Source organism: Adiantum capillus-veneris, chromosome 23, assembly GCF_014529385.1.
Source record: "Adiantum capillus-veneris isolate H3 chromosome 23, ASM1452938v2, whole genome shotgun sequence".
Classification (NCBI taxonomy): Eukaryota; Viridiplantae; Streptophyta; class Polypodiopsida; order Polypodiales; family Pteridaceae; genus Adiantum; species Adiantum capillus-veneris.
Genome location: NC_140953.1, coordinates 144,797,102 through 144,806,738, shown reverse-complemented (window position 1 = coordinate 144,806,738; position 9,637 = coordinate 144,797,102). Strand labels below are relative to the sequence as shown.

The 9,637-nt window shown below is 44.8% G+C and overlaps 1 protein-coding gene across 3 annotated transcripts in view; it reads left to right on the top strand.

The window, feature by feature from the left end:
• The first annotated feature begins 649 nt into the window (after positions 1-649).
• LOC147428754 (uncharacterized) overlaps positions 650-9,637 on the top strand; it is a 48,356-nt gene continuing 39,368 nt past the window's right edge. Inside the window, exons 1-2 of one of the 3 annotated variants that reach the window (XM_086497606.1) lie at positions 991-1,130; positions 1,210-1,289. Coding sequence is in view for 2 of the 3 variants with exons in the window: in XM_086497604.1 (XP_086353730.1) it covers positions 903-1,130 (228 nt within the window). In the remaining variant the exon portion in view is untranslated. Of the gene's footprint in view, positions 1,131-1,209; positions 1,290-9,637 lie in introns of all 3 variants that reach the window. The other 2 variants (XM_086497604.1, XM_086497605.1) reach the window with 2 other exon arrangements.

The following is a 9,637-nucleotide window of genomic DNA, read 5'->3' as shown; positions in this document are numbered from 1 at the left end:
TAAATTTAAAGGACCATATACATTGTCTTTCTTATGAACCATAATCTTTAAAGATATCCATCCACAACATTGAAGGAAGACCCAAATAGTGTTTGGGATATTGTTTTAGATATTTTGAATACCCAGAATAGTTCAAATTACCGATAATACAAATGGTACATACTAGTAGCTTCGTTATTATATTCATTTGTACACAGATTCCTACGAATCCGATCGCTCCTCCTTATGAAGAGCTTACCCTTTAAAACTTTTATGCATTAGCTGGAATCGAACTGGTAGCGTCAACTACATCAAATTCGTTGCGATAACCATGAAGCCATCGGTTGCTCAATGCTCTCTGGATGTCGGCATTAAAAAAAAAAAAAAAGTAGGTCCTTGGCTATCGCCCTGCAATGCCTTCCCCTTGTGCACAGTCGCCACCATGTTGCTTCGCCTTGAAGGTTACCCCCGGAGGACCACATCGACACCACCTTATCCCCCCCTTCCCTCTCATTTTTCTCCATCCACGTCACCCGCTTCCACCCATTTCTTTTCAAGGCATCTCATAAGATTCTCACATCTTTTCTTTCTTTTTAAATAGTAGGCACATACTAGTTCAATAATATTTCTAACTAGCTATTCCATTTTTTAATAAGAGGCAGTGCCCTCGTCTACTGTAGACGACCTTGTTGTTTTCCTGTTGGTTGGGCTGGCTTGTTGATTGGGCTGGCTTGTTGATAGCCAATAATCAATGTCGTCTTCAAAGGTGGGTGGGACTGAGACATGGACCTTGCCATAAGTGCCTGGCCTAATGTTTGTCTCTTCGTCTGTGCATTAGCCTATCTGAGCTCCTCTCGTAGTTGCAGTAGCATCTCAACGGCAAATCGGAGAGCTTGACCCACATCAATTTTTTGGAGGTTACAATGGTGCTTCTACAGCAGACTAACGAACTTCCTGTCAGACCTGGAGGCGGTCATCCTGCCATCTGGCTGGAGGACCATGTGAAGCAGTGGGCAGACAGTGTACTCGATGAGAAGCTAAGTTTTGTGCCATTGCGTTCTCTTCACGGAAGACTTCTGAAAAAGCAGAAGCCCTTAGACAGAACTTTGCAGTTTTGGACACGCTCCATCCCCATCTACGTCAGCTACAAGGTGCGTAGTGTGGCTTTGAGAGCGAGATGTCAGGACTTGAGTTTTTCAAGTCATTAATATGGAGTCTCTTGCATGCCAGAGACAGTTGCTATCCAGTGCAGGGAGATAGTTGATTAATGATTAGGGAAATAGAATGACATATGTTGGGGAAAAGACAAGGTAGAAAACAACAATGCTTTACACTTTCGGGAGGTTTATTCTTTTGTATATTGCTAACCGCACATGAAACTAACAGTGCTAAAGCAAAGTATCTCTCAAGTATTGCATTTCTTTCATTGTCTTTTAAATGCCTGGAAAGAGTGAGATAAGGGGTTTGTTGCCATGCTTCATCGTCAAACATGCAAATTTCAACTTGTGAAGATCTTGATAAAGTTGCATACATGTTATAGAGTGCATATGCTTCGTATCTTTTCAATGAAGACCCCATTAGTCACTCTTTTACTACTTCTATGAAGCAAATGCTATGCTTTAACTTTGTTGAGGCTGTACCTTGTAGTCTGAATCTTTGTAGCTATGGGTAAATCCTACCACACTGACTTGTTCGCAAGTATGTGTGCATGGGAGTAGATTTTCTACCTTGCACTACTTGGCATTGAGTATGATTGTGGGGATCAGATTTTTAGTGGATTCTATGCATGATAGAGCTCTAGTCTTGCTTAAAAGGTGAATTTGGAATGGTCATGCAATCATATAGGTTTATAACTAGCTTTACTAAGCACATTTTGGTGTAGTGTACTTCTTATTGGATATATTTGTCTCTATACATACGTACTTTGGCTATTAAATCACATTGAGTGCCAATATCGTGTAAGAGAAACACAATGTGAGGGGCTAGCCAACTACTTCCCGGATCTAGCAGTGGCAAGTTCCCAATCCTCTGCAAAGATACAAAGAACAAGAAACAAGAATTGCAAGCCACCATCGAGACTGCGAGAAGCACATCAAACTTACTTCGGTTGTGTCACTTCGCCATCCACTCGATGCTTATGAGAGAATGTTGATGGGGAGAAAAAAGTATATGCACATGAACTGGAAGGTGGGGCAAAATTCCCACATTTTGTCTTGATCGTGGAAGATCTTACTCCCTAGTTTGCAACTCGAGCCGTAGCTCTCCCCTTAAAAAGATATTGGCTTGATTTGGAGTAGCAACCATTTAGGATCTCTTGGATTCAATCTTGGAATCCCTAGAGAAGAGGCCAAACCTTTTGCTCGTGCTTTCAGGACACACACAGAGAGAGAGAGAGAGAGAGAGAGAGAGAGAGAGAGAGAGAGAGAGAGAGAGAGAGGAGAGTTTTAGCGTCGTAGGAAACTATCTCAAGAGACCTATGCTCAAGAGACCTTAAAGAGAGAGAGAGAGAGAGAGAGAGAGAGAGAGAGAGAGAGAGAGAGAGAGAGAGAGAGAGAGAGAGAGAGAGAGAGAGAGAGAGAGAGAGAGAGACTGAAGAGAGAAGATGGTGAGAGAATTTGGACAAGCTCTTCGGGGCAAACTTTGATATCACAAGAGACTAAAAGGCTCTGCATACAGTACAATGCCAAAATGGGGTTGCTCCCTTCTCCCTGTATAGGTGAGCACAAAAAATGCCCGACATATTCCCATAAAACCTTACGACCCTAAAATTGGGAAGTATGGGGAAAATTAGGGCGCCTACCAAGAGGACTAGAAGTGGCTGGTTCCAAACTTTGTCCAACCCCCCCATATGTCTAGAATCTAGAAAAACCTCACAAGGGTGCGCACAACCACAAAGAAGCCCTGGCCCCTCAGTCACAAGATGTAGAGAACCCAAGAGACGACCTCCAAATCTCCGACACCCCCTCTCAGATCCTGGGTACACAATAAGACTAGGAATCAAGGGTCTCCAAGAGAAGGAAGCTGCAAGTCCAGTCTAGTACTATATCAAGCGCACCTATCTATAGAACACCGCAAGGTCTAGGATAGACAATCTTGTCTACCAGTGGCAATAGTGGGTACCTAAACCGCCATGAGTGTTCAACAGGTCCTTGGAAACTGTATATGGCTAGCATAGTTACCTAGAACGGGAACGGGGAACGGGGACGGGAGGATCCGGAACTGGACGGGAACGGGGAGGAGGAGGGGAGGCCGGAACGGGAACGGGGCCGGAACGGTCCACGTAAAGTAAGGCTTGAATTACCTCCATTCAGCTTATCCCAAATAAACTCCTAAACAACCTCAAAACTGCCCCCAAATCTGCCCCCTAACCTGGCCTCAAATTGCACCAAATATGTTCCCCGAATAGCCCCAAATCTGCCCCCAAAAGCCCACTTTTTTTTCCCCAAATGCCTACTTTTGCCCGTTCAGCCCCACGTTTCGCCGTTCCGCCTCGTTCCCCCCATTTCGGAACACCGTTCCGGTTACACCCCGTTCCGGAACGGCGTTCCAATCCCATCTCCGTGTCGAGTCATCCTACTCCAGAGTCCGGTTGACAATGCCAAAAGCCAACATACAGAACTCGTGCGCGAGTACCGCAAAGATGTACAGCCTTTGACTCGTCTAACACACCATCCTCCAAAGACTGAATAGTTCCCAAGGAAGTAGGTGTTGAGAAAGATATTTGATAAGTGCCCTATTGAAACCGGCCTGTGGGGCGGTAGGCGTTGGCTTTCACCCGAAATTGGTTACTTTAGACACACACAGAGCACTTTGCAAAGAGAACTTGCGACGGGAATTAACACTTGAATACACACACGCTCGGAAGCTAGAATGCCCCGAGCAGACGCCGACAACCTGTAGGCCCCAAAATTGGCGCCCCTTTCGGTATTTCTTTATTCTTTGAGAGGGAAAATTACAAAGTAAGGTTCTGGGAATCCTTTACCTGTATCACACTAGATACTACTTGATTTGGCCAAATTTCGGCAGCATAACAGCCCCAAAACTTGCGTGAAATCAATTCCCCTGCTAGATCTCACTTGCACTGGCGCTTAAACCCTCTGATTCCTGCCTAAAAGCAGTAACTTCAGCTCGCTGTATTTATTGGTTTTTGCCCTGTTTTCAGCCCTAAACAGTCCTCTAGCTGTCCTCTGCCAGTGGGGCACGATTCTAAAGAGTTCTGGCCTCCATATGGCTGAAAAACAGTCAATTTTCTGCGCATACACAGGGCTGAATTTGCACCTGTACGGTGAGGTTATGACCCTCACCGGTGCCTGCTTTGGAGTAGCAGCTAGCTACCCCTGTTCCTGCCCAAGGAGGCTCTTGCCTCAGCACAAAAGCATGAACCCACACAACTGTATGTAACAAACTTGGACACTCCAAGTCAAGAATCAACCGCGACAGCACCAAATAACCACTTCAAAACAATTCACAGATCACAATAGATTTGCACTGGCCCGGCGGAGTTCCGTGCCTAGAGATATTGGCCCCAAAGACTGGCGCCCCTTTCGGTATTTCTTTTTGTATTAATCAATCATCAAAGTACAAGAGAGCGGTTAGGGTTTCACTCTCAGACTTTGCGTCCAGATGCTCTGAGAAGTGAGGCCCTCACCACTAATTTAAAGGTTACAAGGGATGCCCAAAAGCAGAGCCCCAAAAGCTTTTAAAATCAAAAGCATCAGTTCTCTCTCTCTCTTAGAGACTCTTTTCTTTTTTTTTTATAAAAAAAAAGCAAAAGCAAAATTCGCGTCGCTCATCATTTTCCAAAAAAGAAATATATATATATATTTTTTTATAATAATCCGCCTCCGCGATTTTCGGAATTTAGGGTTTTTGGCAAAAATTAGGGTTTGCAGGAATTTTAGGGTTTTTGGCAGAAATTAGGGTTTTTGCTGTCCGCCACGTCATCACTTTGTGACATACTCCCCTCTTGAAAGCATTGTAATCGACCGCGATTACGCCTGCAAAACCGACAAAAGCCATAAACCGTCTTAGCAGACACTGACTGTTAGTACCTACGTACTAGAAACGCACATCTAGCACATGTACAAAATCGACAGTCACATCACACGACATCACAGGACATCACCAGACATCACAGGACATCACATGACATTCAACATTCATTCGGATCTTAGACCATGATTTATCGGCAATGTAGCTAGCAATCACATCTAGGTCCAATCGGGACCTCATCGATGTCCGATTGACTAACCCCTATTGCAACCATGTATTCGAGATCAATCAGACCAAAATGCTGCAGTCATTTCGGCATCAGTTCCTGCACTCACAAGAAGTCAAGAACAAATCAGTATCATTATCAGGAATTCCATTTCATAAAGTCATCCAGGAGAATATTGTCAGCTCTCAGTATCCCTCAAGCTCAAAGAGACATAAGTGACTTTAGTATCAAAATCGAGGCATCTGTTGACAAAGGAGTGGAGTGACTCCCCTCTTGTGCATCCCACTGCACCAGATCTCCGGCCAAGCTGAATTCTGGGTTCCGTTTGGAGTAGACTATGCTAAACCAAAACATCGAGGTAAAGTTTCACAATCCGAGGAGTATCTGCTAGGTCCTCCTCCTCCATCCACTTCGCATCAAATGCAGGAAAATTCTTGAACTTAACCAAGAACCGCCTTCGGACTTTACCCTTCTTCGTATCATTATGTGCCAAAATCTGTTCAGGAACAAGGATCTCCTCGTTTTCTTCCACTTTGGGTTGCTCATCAGGCTCCCCATCATCAGGCATATCACCCTTAACAGGGTTCAAGAGACTCACATGCAATGCATTATGAATCCTCCAAGTATCTGGCAGTTCCAATCGGAAGGAGACATCATTTATCTTGTCAGTAATCTGGAAAGGTCCGTAGTATCGCATACTAAGCTTTGGAAAAAGCCTCTCCTTTCCCTTGTTTCTTTCATAGGCGTGCCTTCTCAAAAGTAAGAGCACCCAATCATCCTCCTTCAGTTTCCAGTCGCGACGATGGCGATCCGCTGCCTTTTTCTGTCGTTCTTGAGACTCCTGCAAAGTCTCGCGAACCTTGGCAAAAGCCGTATCCAAATCTCGCGAATATTCATCCGCTTCAAATTTCTAATCTTTCGTGCTCAGGAAGGATGGAACCTTCGCAGCAGTTTCAACAATCTCTCATGGCGTCTTCCCCGTCGAAGAGTGTATCGTGTTATTGTAGGCAAATTCCACCAAAGGTAAGTTCTTTTCCCATTGAGTCTTCTGATGCGAGATACAAGACTTCAATAAATCTAAAATCACTGAATTGGCAATCTCAAGTTGCCCGTCAGTCTGCAAGTGGAACGATGACGAGAACTGCAACTACGTGCCAATGTTCTCCCAAATTGCCTTCCAAAACCAACTCATAAATCTGGGGTCTATGTCGGAGAGAATCGTCTCAGACGTGCCATGTAATCGGAAAATCATCGTGATCATTCTGTATTCTCGGGAGATCAAAAAAAATGAAATCCATTTGAATATTTTCCTAGGGGCGGGTGGGTATGGGTAAAGGCTGTAACAATCCCTGTGCCTTATGCCTGTCAAACTTGACCTTCTGGCATACCAAGCAACTGCGCACAAACTCTTCCACATCCTTCTTCAGTCTCCGCCAAAAAAAAATCTCTCTCTACCCCTTTCATGGTGGTAGCAATGCCACGGTGACCTGTAAAAGGTAGACAGTGGCAATCAGTCATAACCTTTTCCCTCAACGGCTGTGTAACGCACAACATAGTCTTTTTCATCAACTAGCTTTTCCGAAGGGAGTATCCAGCTACTGTCTCCCCATCCCGTATCTGTGTGAAAATATCTGCAAAATCTGTATCTGTGGCACACTGATCGACCATATCCTCGAAGCTGCTATGATGTATCACGGAAATAGCCAGAGCCAACGGTTTTCGAGACAAAGCATCTGCCACCACATTCTTCTGTCCCTGCACATGGACAATCTGGAAGTGGAACTGTGACAAGATGTTCACCCACCGCATCTGCTTTTCCGAAAGCTTCTTCTGTGACAAGAAGTAGCGCAAACTCTGATGGTCTGTAAAGACAGTAAAATCCGCTCCGAGTAGGTAATGCTGCCACTGAGTAAGAGCGTGGATAACCGCCAAAAGCTCTTTCCCATAGATCTGTGCTGTCATCTCCGGCCTAGAGAACAAACGGCTCTCGTAAGCTATGACATGGCCTTCTTGCATCACGACCGTACCCAGACTACGACCACAAGCATCACAATATACTTCAAATGACTTCTGCAATTCCGGCAAAGTCAAAATAGGTCTCGTAGTCAATTTCTCTTTCAATGTCCGAAAGGCAGTCACCTCTGTGGGTCCCCATGAAAAAGGTACTCCTTTCTGTGTCAAGGTATGCAAAGGGGAAGCAACCTCTGCAAACTTTCGTATGAACCGCCTGTAGTACGAACACAGTCCCAAGAAGCTTCTAACTTCATGGACATTCCTCAAATCGGGCCAATCACGGATAGTCTCTATCTTGGCCGGGTTCATTTGCACTCCTGCTGTTGACACAATGTGTCCCAAAAAATGTATCTCTGGTAGGAAAAATTCACTTTTCTTAGCATTAATCACTAATGTGTAATCTCGTAATGCCTGAAAGACTTGAAGCAGATGATCTCTATGTTTTGCCTCATTCTTGGAGAAAACAATGATGTCGTCAAAGAAAGTGCCAACAAATAGCCTGTACTCTCGAAAAATCCTATCCATCATCCGGTTAAATGTCGCAGGAGCATTGGTTAAGCCAAAAGGCATCACCAAAAACTCAAATAACCCAAAAGTCGTCCGAAAAGCTGTCTTGTAGACATCTCCTGGCGCTATCCTGATCTGATGATATCCACTCTTCAAGTCAATCCTGCTAAAGCACGAGGATCCCTGTAACCTGTCGAGTATATCATCGATCCTAGGAATCGGAAATCTGTTCTTGATGGTGATTTCGTTGAGAGTGCTATAATCGATGCACATTCTCCAAGATCCGTCTTTCTTCAAAACCAACAACACTGGAGAGCAATACGGTGAAGTACTAGGCTGGACAAGACTCTTTTCCAAGAGGTCTTTCACTGAGTTCATAATCTTTTCATTTTGTACTCGGCTCACACGATAAGGTGGCCGATTCGGTGGCGTGCTTCCAGATATCAGATCAATGGTATGATCTTCAGGCCCTCTCAAAAGCAATCGGCATGAGCGTGGAGAAAAAAAAATATTGGCGTTCTTTTCTTCAGGTCAAAACATATTCAATCTTTATCCATTGTTCAGTTCTCCCAAAAGAATGAGTAAGAACACTGAAGTTCATCAAGTACAATCTCTAAACCCTTCATTTATCAAAGTCGCTTTCTCGGCCCGGTAGTCAACCACGGCGTAGTTCTTGTGGTACCAAGGGATCCCGAGTAGAACGTCACTCGCGTGCCCTGAACACCCCTGTCATTGCAAACAAAGTTTGCCAATGCTCGGTGTAATGGCAACATCCCATCCGGGTGCTAGTCGAACTACTTCCGCCTGTGGCGTCAGTCTGTCAGGCGTAGTTCCAAATCGAGCCGCCAATTCCAAGTGAAAAGAAGTTGGCCTTGGCTCCTTCAAAAGAGCTTCCTGATCCTTCACTTTGCCCCAAAAAAAAACGGCAAAGTTTGTACTTTCATTCATTTGATTCGGTGCAAGTCCCACGCCATGTGGTACCAGTTCTGCTTTTCTATCTGCCTTTTCTGCCACATTCCTCAGCTGCTCTTGAACTCTCAGACCTGTCGTCGTCTTTATCATTCTGTTCTTTCTGTGCCTTATCAGGTCACTTTGCGGAAATATGTCCATGTTTCCCGCATCCAAAGCACTTCCCCTCTCTGATGAAGCGAGCTGTCTCCTCAGGAGTAAGCTTGGGTCGTGCATCCTTTTTTTTTCTCTGGGTTGCTCTTTTTCATTCTACTTTCATTCCCAGAAGTCTGTTCGGCTCGTTGTGTCATGGCCTCATCTGTGGGGTAGGTCAGACTGCCAGAGTGAATGGCAAAGCCCCGCTTCGCATGACTCATCAACTCCTGAATAGAAGCTGACTTCTGTTCCAAGCAGTGATCTCGGATCTCTGTAGGTAGACCCAAGGTAAACCGCTCAATCTGGTCTCTGAACGAGATCTTCTTGAATGAAGAGGCGGGTAGAAAAGAGCTCCAGAATCTTTCACAATAAGAATTCACTGTATCGCTCTTGGTCATCCGGAGATGGTTCCAAGCAGCTCGTATATCTCGCTCAAACTCTTGAGTCAACCAAGAAGAAATAAAAAGCCTCTTGAATTTCAGCCATGTAATTGGCACAGTCTTGCTTAATAGAAGCGTGGACCACCAAGTACGAGCATTCCCCTTAAAGTAAGAGGCAGCTCTCCGAATCTTGGAGTGCTCTGAATAGTGTCCTCCTGCGAAAGCGATGTCAAACTGCTGAATAAAAGACAAAGCCTTCGAAGCATCTGAGTATCCTGAAAAGTATCAAACTTGATCGAGTGGCCACCTTCCTTAAACTCTCGGACTTTCTTGCTTTTATCTTCGAGAAAGTCATACTGGTTGGCTTTGTAAAAATTCTTCTTGTTCGCATAAAACTTTCCGTCATCGGAATCTGAGCTGTTTGTAGACGAGTCCT